We start from the raw sequence: 16,295 nt of genomic DNA, 5'->3' as shown, positions 1-16,295 counted from the left end.
TTTCCGTGCTGGATTTGTGGGATTTTAAATTACGGAGCTTTAAGCTCCGGGAAGCACGGGTGGTAGATATGCTGTTAACGACATTCACACAGCTTGTAGATTTGTGTGTTCTAGAGAGAGAGGGGAACGGGAGCGCAGGTAAGGCTTCAAACCGGTGCTCTAATACGTGAGCAGATTTTGTAGCAAAGACACAAATGTCTAGCAGCACACTTACATTGAAAGCCACTTTTTACTTCTGTCTTGACATGTCTTGGCAGTGTTCAGGTCTGAAGCTCACTGGAAAAAAAATTATTATTTCATGGTCTTGTCAGGGAGTTGCTGTCAGATAACTTTGGAGTTTCACAGCACAGTACACATACACAGGGACACAGGGTGCTTGAACCCTAAATGTGAATTTCATTAACGGGCTTTATGGATCTCTGGAGAGTTTGACCAAGGATGCTCCTTTTGTACTCCCTCCGGTCTGGGCCAGTAACTCAGTTATGTTTACGATGTTGTAGGATGTGAGCAAATGGGGTGGAGGTGTGGACCTGGGGTATGTATGCTTCCTTGACCTAAAGCTGCGGTTCTCCTCCAGGCTGAGTCCCAGTGAGACCATTTGGGGTGAACTTTACCTCCACCCCTTGTTTCTCCTTTTCAGACACCTGCCCTTCGCTAGTCAGGATCAAGATCTGAATGGAGTCAGTTAGCGCCCCTGATGAGTGCAAATGACCTTGTAAACAATAAGAAATCATGAAGTAGACCTACTATAGCAACCTGTTGTAAAGAGAGCTCTGGAACCTGAAGGAATGGAGAAAAAGCTCAGCACTGAGAACACTAAAACAGTGTTATGCCATTGCTGCCTGTCTGTCCCTTGTGTGTCGTGGGGTGGGTGAGGATGACACTCTTTCTGATCTGATGTGAGAGGGTCGCTTTCTACTGTCAAAGCCAAACATATACCCCAAAACAACAGCATGCTGAGCATCACATTATCTGTTGCAGCACAAATCACAGAGTTTACTGTATATTTCATGATTCAGTGTGTGAGAATGTGTGTATGTGCATGTGCTGGATCTAAGGACAGCCTCCAAAAAAACTCCAAAAACCTCAGGATGGTGTTAAATGATTTTGTTCTGAGTTCTCTGGCTGACTGCTGTTATTTATTGTTATTATTTTTACCGTTATTTATTGTTATTAGCATTACTCATTGTCATCATTATTGTTTGTTTTGTGCAGTATTATCTATTGTTTTTGTTCATAGTCTGTGGAGCAGCATTCAAGAAGAATTTCATGATACTTGTACACGGTACTTGTACCTATGACAGTAAACTTGAAACTAAATGATTTTACAGTGCACTGCACTCTTTAAGTTCCTTCTGCACACGTTACCGGTTAAGGAGTCATCAATACATCTGCGTCTTAACTATACTTTTTCTTTTCATCAGACAGTATTAATGTTTGTGTTTTAAGATTTGTAAATCATAGCTGCTATTAAACAGAAAAATGATGAAAACTTACCAATGCCACCCTGACAGACTGTGGAGTTAGAGTTAGAAACAGATTTGGTCCATCTGACGTTGTTAAAAATTACAGAAGAAAACACTCTTAAACAGTATAATCAGACATATCAAAGAACAACAGAGTTCTTTCCTGTGGTCTAATAAGATTAAAATGCAGGCCAGCTGATGCCTTTTTGGCTTCAGTACTGCCATGCAATTATGGACATGTAACATAAAAAGAAAAGTGAGTAAGTCAAAGCCAAAAGAAAGCAGAGAAGTAGGAAATCTTGACTCTATGACTCTATTTATGACATCATATTGGGACCATATGGGGTTACATAGTAAAGCAACAACCGATCCTCTCCAGCAACCTTACCTCTAGGAATATTACATTTGCTTTTAATTAATTACCCATCACTGTTATCCAGTGTGACTCTTAAGACTGTCAGTTTCACACTAGCATTTAATGTAAATGAATTTACTTGTGTATCTCAGATCAGCACCCAGACTCTGAGACACTCCTCAGATTTCATTAAGCATCCATCTGGGTGTAATCCAGTTAATTGAAGTCATGTGGTCTCATCTTATAGGACCTGGAATGAAGCAGAGGCCCTCTATAATATCAGTACAGGTCCTCCATAATTCAGATACAGGTTCTCTGGATTACTCATATATGTCTTCTGTAGTCCTGTCTCATTCTTGCTCTCTTTCTTTACATCTTTTTTACTTGGTTGTTCCAGAGCAGAAAACCCAACCACTCATAATGATTACAGTTCGCATTGTTATAGTTAATGTAATTGCAGTGTAACTTCCAGTGAACATTTACCGCATAGAGCAATGCGGGCATGAAAGTAGGGATGAAGACTTCCCTTCCTCTTTAATCTTCTGTTCCTGCAGCTCCATCTCCTGTTACAGTCATCAGGAAGGACAAGACATCCCGAAACAGTGTCTCCTTGTCCTGGCTGGAGCCGGAGAGGCCAAATGGCATCATCCTGGACTATGAGGTCAAGTACTACGAGAAGGTGAGGCCACACTAATAATAGTAAATTGTAACCTAAAGTATTAACTCTAAAAGCATTAGAGTTTAGATTCACATTATAGTGCATTGAGAAATATTTCATACTATTACGTAAATTTTTAGTGAACACTTAGAATGATTCACGTTTTATTTATCCAGGTGAAAGTTAGATATGTGCTTTTAGGAGTTTTTATGTTTTTTTTTATTTCTTTTATTGAAACATTTACATTATGTGCTGGAATTCTATTGAAAGATCAAGTTTTGAGAAGCATGTCTACATAACGCTGAGATTAAAGAGGACATAGATCCCATAGTAGATGTGATCCCCAGATCTGCTGTGCATGTATCTGCGAAGCTCTGGGTGGGGTATAAGGCCAGCTTTAATGAATTAAAGGTTTATTGTGCACAGTAAATGTGTCTTCGAGGTCTCAGTGTGGAAATTAGCACAGCACAAATTATAGCCATTGTGTATGGCACAGGATGAACTACTGGTGGCATGTGATACCGAAAATTAGCCGTGGAGGCATTTTTAAACACTACAAGAGAAATGGTCCTTCAGAGAATTCGTTTTTTCCTCTGTGCTGTGTTTTATGAGCTTGTTCAGAAGAGCCGAAAGATCCTCTTCCCTCAGCTGAATAGCCCCGCGAATCTCCAAAGGCTTACGCTAAGCCCAGATTCACTAACATTATTGCTCAGTCTGCTGGCAAAAATGAGTGCTGGCAAGGCCTATTGAACCACCATCCCCTGCACTGAGGACCTTTATCAGCCCTCTTTGAGAGCAATCAGTTGGACTCAAATTCCCACCCTGTGGGAGATGCCAAGGGTCGGCCGTAATCTCCTTAAAACCGCTCATTATTTGCAAGCAAAAGGCACGCCAGTTTGGGCTTCAGGTACAACACAGAGCTCTCAGGTCTACTGTGGTGATCCCTGGCTGAGAATACAGGGCCTTTGATTATTCTAACGGTAATGATGGACAAATGCACATTCTGTGTGTATGTATCACAGACAGATACCAGATACCTTGAATTCAGTGTGGTTTCTGCTTTTCCATTTTTCCGTCATTTTTGCAGAATTCTTAATTGAAAAAGACACAGAATCTCACTGACTGTATATATAGAGGATGGGCAAAATATTGGAAATATCCCAAGTAGGTAGAATTTTAATGTAAATAAATCAAAAAGATCAAGTCAGAGACACAGATTAGCCATATTAATTTGAGTTACTTGAAGTTACTAATATGTTAGCTGTAACCAAAGTCTGACAAGTGGCACTTTAATATGTAAATTTTTCAAACGTTTTTTTAAACACCTACACAATTTAAGAAGGCTAAATACTCAGTGCCCCAACTATAGGTGTATGGGTCACATAGAAGCAAAATGTATTTATTACAGAAAGGAGAACAGTGAAGAAGATCATAAAACAATATGCCAAGCAAAGAAAAACTGCGTTTGAAAATAGGAAGAGTGGAGACAAGCCAAAGCTGACAAACAGGGACAGATATATAATTAAGAAGACAGTTTACTTTACAGTTTTGATGTCTCATCAAAATCTATATATTGTGTTATTTTCATGAATTGCAATTCATAGTAGGAACTGGCTCTCATTTGAAAACCACTTGTGTCTAAGGTCAATGTCTGTGTAAGTGATGAACTTGCAGTAGTAAGCAAATAACATAGATCCAGTAAAAGTGAAAACAATCAGTATGGTCTGATGAGTCATCTTCTACTGTTTTTCTTAGATGCAGATGGGTTTATGTTTGAGGATGCCAAAGGATGTGTTCCGCCCACATTTTCTGTTGCCAGCTGTTAAACACATTGGAGAATCTTCAACGATACGGCCCTGCTGTCTCATGAGAGTCATTGGCACAGATGATTTTTCTGCAATGTTGTATAACAGCCAAACAGAATTAAGCCATTTTACGCAAACAGGTGCATCCTGTGCTTTCCGTCTTTCAATAAGGCCTCGATACATAATCATAAATGGATTCAAACGCTCCTTCATGAACATGAAGATGAAGCTGAATGTCTGCCAAGGCCACCTCAACTGCCGGATCTTAGCATCGTAACACTTAGCATCATAATTTTGCATATTTATGCGCACATTTAGTCATGTCATTTAGACTTGGTAAGAACCCCAGACTTGAGCTCAACTGAGGCTGTCCTCAGACTGGAAACACTCCACTGTTTACAGGGTTGCACTGATGCACTTCTTAAATGTTTTGTCCTAGAATACAGATGTGGCTGCTGTATTGGCAGTCATGACGCATCTGCTGAAACCGGGCACACGTTTCGAGGTTACACACCACAGATCAGTGTGTATCGCCAATACGCTACCTGCTGCGTTTAACTGTAATTTGACTGCGGTCGCTGATAAAAGGCAAGGCACTGCCCTGGAGGAATGCAATCTTAACGGCGACTGCTTTGCCCCATTGTGGTACAAGAAAAAAAACCTTTAAAGTCAATGAAGCCGTTCTCTTCATGAGGAAAACAGTGTAATAACTTCAAGGCTTAGCAGTGGTTTTTCCTTAATGACTATTACTTTTCTTAATGGAAATAAACACCAAGAGGAATGTCTGTGATTCATTTTCTGCAGCATTCATCCTAAAAGCAACAAGAAACCTTTGACATATTCTTCGATAGTATTTATTTATACTATAGCTTGATGAAAGAAAGGGTAGTCGAAAAGCAATGTGTTTTTTCAGTCTCATTCTGCTAGGGAACACAATGAAGTACTCTGTAAAATGGTTCCTGTCAGTCTTTGCATGTAGCCAAAAAGATTAATTTATTCTAGAGTTATGCCAGTTAATATCTGTAAATAGTCTGATGTTGCACTGAATGGACATTTATAATGAATACATACAGTGTTGCCTACAAGAAGGTTATTAAAAGTTATTTTTCCAGTGTATTTGTCCTTAAAAATTCTGACATTTCCAACGAGGTTGGGTGGGTTTTACTGTGAATGGACTTTATATAGAAAAAGATGATACATACACATTTATGTACTTTTTTAAACTCATATTCATTAGAAACTTTAGTAAGGATTAAAATTAAACGAGTCTTGGATTACAAACCTGATTAATTGTGTCTGTCCTGAAATGTGATTTATTAGACACCATGTAACTGTATATACATTTTCTCATTGGGAAATAATGTGAAATATATTCACAAATGAGTTATCCTCCAGACATGAAACATAAACTTTGCTTTGCTTTTGGTACTTTTTCAAAAGCCATTTCCAAATCTGATTTTCTTTTTAATAATTTCAGCATAATGTGCAACGATGATAGTTTCACTCAGTAAGCTTTGCAGAAAGTTCAGAGAATCAATGAGGTGCAAATGTATTTCTCTTTATTGCTGAAACTGAGATGTTGAACTGCTTCCAACAGCAGGATTTCAAATGCACGGGGCTATTATCATATATGAGAGCGGCAGATGAGAGACCTTACATTTAACAAGGTCTTTGCTTTGTAAGTCTCCCACGTTACTACAAGACACCCCCACTTTATTTCTGCTGTCCTTTTTTTTACGCTGTTAAATCACATATGGAGACAGTATCTTTGAACACGCAGATGGTCTATAAATCCTTCACTGATTCACTGCTAAAGAGGTTGAGGGCACTTCTGAAATCGTTGGAAAAGCGATATGAGTAAAGGTGGCCGTTTATCATGAAGAGCCACCAGGGTGTCCAGACACAGACAAGTTGTGTGTTTACAGCATGGCAGGGATGAGTGTACAGGTCAATCTGCGGTCCCAGTGTCCAGTGCATCTGAGGAAGGAACTGACAACCATGCTTCAAAAGTTTAACACTGTTCTCCTTCCTATCCTCATGTTTGATGGGGATCTGAAGCAGGAGCAAGAGACGAGCTATACCATCCTGAGGTCCAAGGGCACCAACGTGACCCTCAGTGGGCTGAAACCTGACACCAGCTACCTGCTGCAGATACGGGCACGTACAGCCGCGGGGTACGGGACCAGCAGCAGGAAATTTGAGTTTGAAACCAGCCCCGACTGTAAGTGCCTCATTCCCCTCCTTATGTATTTTAAATCCATGATTATTTTTTGCAGAATTCGGAGAACCATATCATTCTGATTTTCCACAACTCCACAGTCGTTACGCGGAGAAAATGAGAAGGACTTTTAAAAGTACTTTTAAAGGGGGATTTTTGAAAATGGCTTTTGAATGCGAAATGAATTCCCTCACATTTGCTAGAAGTTTCTGAGAGCAGCGGCTTGCTGATGCCCCCACATCTCCGGCCTCCTCTTTCTGTACAGCCTTCTCCATCTCCAGCGAGAACAGCCAGGTGATGCTCATTGCCGTCTGCTCCGCTGTGGGCATCATCTTCCTCACGGTGGTGGTCTACATCCTCGTCAGCAGGTCAGCATATCTGCACTTGAGCTTTGAGTGGAGGGACTCGGTCTCTCCGCCCTCCTGATGCGCGATTGTGCTCTAGGGTTAAGGCCTCGGCTTTCTGGATGCCAACACAGATCCCTTGCTTACTCAGCTGCTAAAGGCTGTGCTGTTGTAGTTGTTGGCCTGTTTAAAATTGCCACCATGGGTGACTGGCTCCTCACATAAAGAGCTTGGACTTGCCATGTTTGGAGCCGTAAAGGACTGTAAATCCCAGGCTTATTTAAAGGGGCACAAGCAATGCTCTTCTCATAACATCTCAGCACATCCCAACAGCTCTTCTAGCTCATGCAGCTGAAAGTTTTCACTCAGACCTCTTGCGTTTCACATGTATTTGTATTGATGTCTAGTCTTCTGTGATTGATAAAAACCACTGTCACCCGTAGGTTTTGCGGCCAAAGCAAATCGAAACATCCTGGTGAAAAGAGACTGAACTTTGGCAACGGTCACTGTAAGAATATCTTCATCCTGTTTATTTGGCTCTGCTGTGTTTGTTTGTAACGTCTCTGTTCCGATAACTTATTTGGTTATTTAAACACTGGCTTTTTTAACGTAGAAAATCAGATCTGTTCTTAGCTAAAGACTACATTTACTCATATGAGTGAAAATAATGAGAGAAATGTGCAGTTGCTGCTTTTCTTAGTTGTATGTCTAACATGAATTGTGCTTTAACTTTAGGTATTGAGATTTTTTCAATTACCTTTTAGTGAGACTTCCAGGTGTCAGGACTTACGTGGATCCGCACACTTACGAAGACCCGAGTCAGGCCGTCCATGAATTTGCCAGAGAATTGGATGCCTCTGGTATAGCTATTGACAAGGTGGTTGGTGCAGGTAGGAGGCAGTACCATTTACATTTTCAAAACCAAACACATCACAGATCCAAAAATACACTTTTCTACAAGCAACTTACAGTGTTAGATTTCTATATTAAGCTGCTTACAATGATTGCCCCGTTTACCTAGGTAATTTTTTACTAAAGCAGTCCAGGGTACATACTGTACTTAAGGGTATTGCAGCAGGAGTGGGAACTTGAAATCAGGGCGACTGTCACAATTTCCTAGCATTTTAATCAAGAGTGGTAGAAAATACCCTGGAATACATGACTCCAGTAAGCAATGCACTGAAAGAAATGATTTTGTGCACATTTTAGAAGTTGCTGTAATCCTTTAGTACATGTATAGGGTTCTATAACCCGAAAGTATGCATTTTTGTTTTTCCCCTACTGTTTTATTTCAGCTGCTGTTTTTAAGTTGCCTGTTTTCTGGTACAAGGGGGGTGCGGTGGCACGGCAGGTTTGGCCAGTGCCCATTGTGTGGCGGGTCTGTGGTTTGAGCCCTCCTTGGGGTGCCTTGCAGCAGACTGGCATCCCGTCTAGGGTGTGTCCCCTCCCCTTTGTCCCTGTGCCCTGTGTTGTCGGGTTGGGCTCCGGCTCGTCGCGACCCCACTCGGTGCAAGTGGTTGTAGACGTTGGTTAGTTGGTTGGTTGTTTTGGGTATATATTGTGCCTTAATAAAAATTCCCACGTAACATACAACTCTAATTAAAAAATATGTAAAGAGAAAGTTACACAGAGTTCCCTTTAAATGTCTGATGTTTCAGAAACTTCTTTAAGTTCTTCCAATGTAGGCCATAGCGAAAACTAGAGCAGACCAGGCAGTGGTTATGTGATCAGACTCACACTGCACAGGATTGTGACATGAGGGTCAGATGTAAGATGAGTTTCAGTTGTTCCCCGAGTTTTTGTAAAAAGGCTGCAAACTCAATGCAGTCAGTTTTTGTCCGTTTTTGTAGAATATAATTGTGAGCATTTTACTTGTTCCTTAAATCCAGCAGGATAAATAATTGCACAAAAATCCCTGCAGCCCAGATAGGATCCCGGCCTTTATATAATTGCTCTGACATCATCTCCAGTCTCTCTTCTCCTGCCCAAGCTTGTGTCACCATGTATTGCACTGAAATGTATTCTTCAATGGCTGCCTTTGAAGTGGCCTCACTCACACATTGACACCAAGAATACCACTGAGAACACATTGTTCTCCACTGTCAGCTCTTACATATTCGGGGTGAAGGACACCAGTTACCATAATAACTTATCATTTTTTCCTCCTAGTTGAGAAGTAAAGGGACAAGGGAGCGAGGGGGTCAATCTCACGCCCAATTAATGTTTCATAACCAATTTCGGTATGCCTGACTGGCAAGAAGAGTCCACTGTAACATAAAGATACGTAAACCTTTTCTAATAAATACAGTACTAACAAATCGTGACAGCAAAAGACCAATGGTCTTTTAGAAAAATTTACCACACTATTTCAAAGTAAAGTGAAAAAGACAAGCCCTGGGCAGATATAATTAAGGTTTAAAAGATTATGCATGTTAATAATTGACTTCACGTCACTGAACTGAGTTCATTGCTGCTGAAAATCTTTCTCATAAAGACTGACCAGACCAGTATTACTCTCTCTGTTTAATGGATTACCATCCCCGTGTGAAACATGCGGCCGACATTGTGGCACTACTTCGGTTTGTTGAGAATAGAATCAGATACAGATGTGCTTTGAATGATTTGTGCTGTTCCAGAACCAAATTCTGCAGGTGCCGAGACCCCTCTGTCCCTGACAGCTGAAAATACCCCGATGTGTCCTACCTGTGCAGGTGAGTTTGGAGAAGTGTGCAGCGGGCGCCTGAAGCTGCCCTCAAAGAAGGAGATCTGCGTGGCGATCAAGACCCTCAAGGTGGGCTACACCGAGGAGCAGAGGCGGGACTTCCTGAGCGAGGCGAGCATCATGGGACAGTTTGACCATCCCAACATCATCCGACTGGAAGGGGTAGTCACTCGAAGTAAGCACTTTTCCCACCAGTTCTGCATGTCCACAAAGGCGCAACTGCCTGATGTTTGTGATTATTTTACTTTTCGGGCCACTTCGTGCGTGTGTGCGCACTTGCCTAAATAGTCTTGACACTTTAATGTAAAGGCGTTTGACATTATGTGTATTGGTGTTTGTGAATCAGCGTGAGGGAGAACATACTTTGAACAGTGAGTCATTGTATTCCGTCCATACGCAAACTGCCAAATGTGCTTTGTTTCTGCCAAGTCTTCTTCAGCTGTACGCTGTTATTTTCCTCTTCTTTGCACAGTGTCAGGACTGTGAGAAAATCACATTTATCAAGGTGTTATATTAAGTTAAAAATGCCCAGCACAGGGTAGTGAAGTAATACTCAGTGATTTAAGGCAGAGTGTTGGTAGTTATGCTATGTGTTTTTTATTCTAAGAAACTGCTGGTTCCTTGAAATATTGCTTTCGCTGTAATAGCAGACCAATTTTCAAGGGGAACGAACTTGTACGCACATCATAAATTTCACAAGATCGGTCAAAGAAATCCGGATTGCACCTTGAGTCTGTGGTGCTTTTCCCTCTGTAAAATTTAAAAGGTCCCGTTTTGACAGAAAACATTTTGTTTGTCTGCATTTGCGTGTGCGTGCGGCACAGTGGGGCAAAATAGCATCGCAGTCCTGGAAAAACTGCCTTTAGGCTAAAACCGTCCCTTTTCCTTTTCTTATATCAACTGTATGTGAACATAGAGATATGTAATCATTTCAAATAGTGAACGGTTTATTTTTTCTTTAAAGTAAGCATTAGCAAGACACGTTGCTTGTGTATGAAGTGCTGCAGCGCCTGCTTTCCGCACAGCCCGAGAAGAGGACGCATGTAATGTTTGCTGAACAGTGACGTGTAAAGAGTTTTTTCTTCATTAAGGAACACTCCCAGGTTCTTTCCCACAAAAACATTTCCTACTTTCTGGCGAAGAGTAACGAGTACAAAATGCTTCGTTGCATCCAACAGCCTTTTGCAACATTCATTTTACACGAGAAATGCCATGTTTGTGGCTTTCGCTGTTAAAACTGGATTATTATGCGTTAAAACAAAGTTTATGGGCAGTCTGGTAGTGGAGTTAAGTGCCGTCTTCACGAAACGTCTGCTTCTCTCTGCCTTGTCTGTTTCAAGTGTCACATTTGATTATTTGTTTATCGTTCTCTAAGAGGGGCTTGAATTTTAGTGAAATGTTTTTCTTCGTTTAGCTTTGTTTTTTCTTTAAGGTTAGTCAGTCTTATGTTCACTAGAACGGGGTCGAAAATATGCATTTTATGTTTTTAGTATGGGATCATGTTTGTCTAATAAATCCTTTGCTGCTCCCATTATTAAGCTTTGAACTGTAAATAATGTGAAATCTAATTGCAAATGACTTCAGCTGGGGTCTGCATCTGGGACACAGCAGCGGAGCGGGCGATGGCACTCTGCATAGTGTGACGGCAAGCAGCTCCCAGGAGTGCCTTTTTGGATGTGGGAGGGGTGGGGGGGCTGGAAGAACCCCATATAATGTGTGACAAAGCACCTGGGGGGGGACTTGGAGACAGGGGCGGGGTCATGGTTAGGACATGCCAAGCACACGTTATGGAAAGCACCTCCCAAGGGTGGGGCTTATGCGTGTGGGGAGGGGCTGGGCTGACATTGGGTGATTCATGGACTGGGCCGATGTTAAGTCTCGATAATCCAGAGATTTTAACACCTCATTTAGCCTGCTGCTCTTGGCCGTGCTTTCGGCTGGATTTCTTGGGAGGTACAAATGTTGTTTCTGCGGAGCTTGCGTCGCTCCGCTGCTGATTATGGGCTGGGGGGTACAGGATCAAAGGTTCAGGGGGAAGCAGGATGGTTTTTTTCTTAATAAATCTGTTAGTGTACTCTCGGAGATATGATTGATCAAAGCTCGTGTGAAAGTGCGTCTGTCATTCTTCTCGTGATTATTGTCTGCACTAACATTATTATTTCGTTGACCTAAGTGAGAACGTTCACTTGAGCTGCATGCCTGCCGAGCCTTAGGGGATGTGGTGTGTGGGAAGCTTTCTGGCTAATTACTCAGGACAACAGCGCATCTAAATTGGTCAGAGTGACTTCGGGAAAATTCCTTTTTCTCAGTGCCAAGCATCAGCAGAGATTGGAAGAAGGTACTTTTCGGGGGAGATAACATATAATTTGTGCATTGCAGTGGTGGTGGAATAAACTGTCAGGGTATGACAGCTGACCTTGAAGCTCTCCCCAGCTCAAGCGCACCTTCTTCCCATCCTGAAGGAAGGAATTTTCCCGAAGCAGGGGCCGGGGCGACAGCTGACCTGCTTTTGTCGTCGGAGCCGTTATCCGAGGAGCGCGTCGATGTGCCGAACGTGTTGAGATGTGTTGCGAAAGCAGGGGTCCAGCCAGCGCAGGGCCTCAAACCTATCCCATCGGCTCCACAACCCGTTAAATGCAGCTGCTAAACTTAGACTCTTTCCTAAGAGCCATATGTATCCAGAGAGAAAGCTATAAATCGTGCGCAAGTAAAACACTGTCATTTTAAATGGGCGCGTGTACATTCAGTCCGACAGTTAGCGCGTCGTAACAATGCAGTGTGTTTATTCCACTCTTTCAAAGTTTATCACCATTGGCATTATGAAAATGGTTTATACTTTTAAAGCATACTAGGGTGAGACAAGTAAATAAGCAGAAGAAACTTGAAATATGGCCTTGTTCTAATTGTCACGCTTCTCTCGCTGATGTCTTAAGACAATTCAATTTGTTCACGGCACAGCGCAGATCTGACGCATGAGTCCAGAATTAAGGACTTACTTTTTATAGTTTTTAGCTGTCAGCAAGTATAGATTACCGCCACCCACCAACTACTTATTAAATGCCGAATATATGGCTGCCGTTAGTAGCAATTAACAAAAGTGGTTCTTTAGAACGTGTAGCACTTTGAATGTAATACTAAAAATATTTGTAGATTATACTGTATGTATTTACTGGTTTCACTTGCTTCATGAAGTGACTCCAACTGTTCATAGTTGCTGTGGAATTTAACAGTTGGTTGAGAGCACGTATTCCCAAATGATAATTCCTTCAAGGCTGTAAATGTCTCCCTTATGTTTCTCACCTCTAGGTAAACCCGTCATGATTGTTACAGAATACATGGAGAATGGCTCCCTGGACAGCTTCCTGCGGGTGAGTGTACAGTGCTGGACTCCGGCTTGGCCTCGGCAGCGTGTGTCTACTGAAGCAGCACGGGAAGGTCTCGCTTTAAAGCTCAGCTTGAGCAGACCACCTGACCCTGATGTGGCTAAGGGTTCAGCTGCCCAAATGCAGTTACCTAGATTATTTAAGATCTTCCCGTGGTGGAAATGCTTCTCTTTGAGCCAGAGAAGCACCTTTCTTGTTCTTTTCCTCCCGCTGGTCATACAGTATTTATCAGACGTCGCTGCAAAACATTGATCCATCCATTGCAGGGCATCATCATCAGGACATGTGATCAGAGGCTACACTGGAAACATAAGGAGTGAAGCAGGGAACACCCTTGATGGGATGTTAGTCCATCGCAAGGCAATCACTCACTCGTTCACTCACACACTGCAGGCTATTTAGAGTCACAAGTTCACCTGAAACACATCTCATTGGACTGTGGGAGGAAACCAGAGCACCCAGAGGAAACCCACGGGAAAACATTAGGAGGGAAAAAAGCACTGAAATCTATGCATATGTCATATAGTAGGTCCTGTGATGTGCTAATTACTGCAGAGGCTGAATGCTAAATGGAAAGCTCTGGGCAAATGCTATTATATGAATATTCTCAGTCTCACTAAGAGCTAAACCTGTAAAAGCTAAGCATCACCAAGGTTGGCACCCTATTCACTGACTTTGCTGTGTGAGTTCAACTGAACTGAGTACGTTCTGTCCTTCAAAAAAACTCCTTTTCACCCCATAAAATGCAGTAAAAATAAACAAGGCAAGGCATGCCTTCTGGCCTGTGGGTTTTCATAACCATGTGAAAGCACTGATACTGTAAATACAACAATAAATGAAGCAAAGCCATGAGAGCAGAATAAGTACCATATAATAAAATGTACCAGTATATTCTGAAAAATATGAAATACAGAAAATTCAGACACAGAAAATCACTGAATGCTTCGACCTTTTTTTTATCTTATCTTGTCTGTGATTAATTTCTCTTATTGTTCTGAAACCATTGAACTATACAGCCTATTACTCAGTATTCAAAAACAGCTCTCAGACATGCTAGTATAAATGATGGTTGAAAAAATGAAGAAATCCATTGCATAAATAATCTCTGTGGTTGTTAAGGATATCCTTTGTTTAATCGCTCTGTGGTCGTATTTATTTTTATTTAAAACTACCTCAAGAATTTCTGTATTTTTTTCACATTTTTGAATTTGACTAAAATTGATGTCAGATTACATTCTGAATAGACTATATGTGTAGCCAACTATCTTGGACTTTGGTAATTTTTAATTTTAAGTTATTTTTCTAGTGAATGATTCTAATCAAAGTGATTTACATTTGTAGTGTCCTTGTTTTTTCATTTTTATGCTACAGATATTTAGAGCTTATACTATATGTATTCAATAATTTTATATATTTATTTACTTTATAGTGATTCCCAGCATTTGGAGCTTGTAGTGCATGTATTTGATAATTACGTACTTTACACACACATCATCTGAAGTCACTTATCCCATGCGGGGTCGCGAGGAGCCGGAGCCTAACCCAGCAGCACAGGGCGCAAGGCTGGAAGGGGAGGGGACACACCCAAGATGAGACACCAGTGCATTGCAAGACACCCCAAGCAGGACTCAAACCCCAGACCTACCAGAGAGCAGGACCCGGTCAAACCCACTGCGCCACCACACCACCCTCAGTTCATATACTTTAATATAGTGTATTTACATACTTTACAGTGACTCTCAGTATTCCTTACGTGCTATATGTTCAGGGAGTTAAACATTAAAATCGCTGATATTTAGGTTTAGCTTAACATAATTGTTGCTGGCATGTTGGTGCAGTGCGTAGTAATGGGGCCTGAGCTCCGGGGGTCTAGGTTCATACCTGGCCCTCGATTCGAGTCTCTGGACCGCTGTGACAAGGCAGTGAACAAGAAGTTACTGTTAATTTATTAATGAAAAACTGCAAAATTCACAAAACTGCATTTTTTCTGTGTCTAGTGTCTTACCAAGAAATTACTGCAGGCAGAAAAAGGAAAGAGACTTGTCGAGGTGACTGTTCAAAAGCTAAACTTACAGACTGAATGTCATCCAAAGATCTGTTTGTCCTTCACTGCCGATCCGTCCTGTGTGACAGAAGCACGACGCTCAGTTCACGGTGATCCAGCTGGTGGGCATGCTGCGTGGCATCGCCTCGGGCATGAAGTACCTGTCAGACATGGGCTACGTGCATCGAGACCTGGCCGCCCGCAACATCCTGGTCAACAGCAACCTGGTGTGCAAGGTGTCCGACTTCGGGCTGTCGAGGGTCCTGGAGGACGACCCCGAGGCTGCCTACACCACCAGGGTGAGTTAAAAGGACTTCGGGCTCACCTGAGCTCCTACAAACAAACACCGAACTCATCTCCCAAGCTGTCACGCGCATCTCAGTGAAGCTGCGTGCTGTTCTAAATTTACTTCACACGTATGAAGCATGTCAGTGAGCTCCACAGGAGTGACGGTGGTCAGATATCATGACGCAGATGTGTGTGATTACATTTCGACCGTCACTCTCCCCTTTGCTGTGCCGCAAACACGGTACTCTTCTGAAATACGTCCTGTCCTCTTCCACCGGTTCATGCCGCTCTCAATATTCAGCCCTTGAAGAAAGAAACGAATGAAAAGCAGGCCGAGATGCCGCCGAACTGTTTCAGTGTCGGTGAGGAGCTGCCGAAAATGTACGACGAAAGGAAAAAGTTGAAATTAAACGAAGAAGGAAAATAGAAAGAGGACATAACTGATTTTATAAGGAAATTGTTCAAAGTGAGTGAGGAATTTTCTCAAAGTGCTTTGAGTCGCCATGGCCATCGCTCCACTTGGAATGGAAGATCAATCCCTTATGATTTTTCATTAAGCCACGCTCGATATTGTAAAAGCACACGAGCCATAACTGGTTCCTCTCTGCATCCTCCTTGACAACTAGCATGAAGGTGCTTTTTTGAAGTTGGGTTTGGAGCCACGGCTTTCAGTCCCGAAGCTGCCAGCTTGCCTCCCACTTCCAGCTCTGTCCACCGTGAAACCGTCAGGTCCGAGCGGTGTGGATGTCAGATTGCCCCGTAATGAGCACTAATCTTCCTGCTCAGAGGGCCCACTGTGTTTGTCTAAGCTCACAGCGGAGGGCAGCACCCAAGCACGTTTATTTTTCGAGGGCCCTGCATTCAGAGAGAGCAGGCCTGGAGTTTGAGTTGGCCGCCCAGACGGTTGGCTTTGGCTTTCCTCCTTCCCCTGAAGGATGACGACTGAGCGCAGGACTACAGAGGCCACACCAGATGCAATGTAAATACAGCAGTCTTCCAGAGGGACAGTATG

The 16,295-nt window shown here is 42.4% G+C and overlaps 1 protein-coding gene across 2 annotated transcripts in view; it reads left to right on the top strand.

Moving 5' to 3' along the window:
* The window catches only part of LOC108920562 (ephrin type-A receptor 3-like), a 77,798-nt gene that overhangs the window by 48,262 nt on the left and 13,241 nt on the right, over nt 1-16,295 (top strand). For both annotated transcript variants that reach the window (XM_018729406.2, XM_018729407.2), the window contains exons 6-13: nt 2,376-2,500; nt 6,343-6,505; nt 6,768-6,870; nt 7,290-7,354; nt 7,611-7,736; nt 9,558-9,743; nt 12,875-12,936; nt 15,085-15,294. In XM_018729406.2, the coding sequence (XP_018584922.1) occupies nt 2,376-2,500; nt 6,343-6,505; nt 6,768-6,870; nt 7,290-7,354; nt 7,611-7,736; nt 9,558-9,743; nt 12,875-12,936; nt 15,085-15,294 (1,040 nt within the window). The remainder of the gene's footprint in view (nt 1-2,375; nt 2,501-6,342; nt 6,506-6,767; nt 6,871-7,289; nt 7,355-7,610; nt 7,737-9,557; nt 9,744-12,874; nt 12,937-15,084; nt 15,295-16,295) is intronic.

The sequence above is a fragment of the Scleropages formosus genome, chromosome 14 (assembly GCF_900964775.1).
Source record: "Scleropages formosus chromosome 14, fSclFor1.1, whole genome shotgun sequence".
Taxonomy (NCBI): Eukaryota; Metazoa; Chordata; class Actinopteri; order Osteoglossiformes; family Osteoglossidae; genus Scleropages; species Scleropages formosus.
Note: the sequence above shows the minus strand (reverse complement) of the source record. Positions and strands in the feature narration are given on the sequence as shown.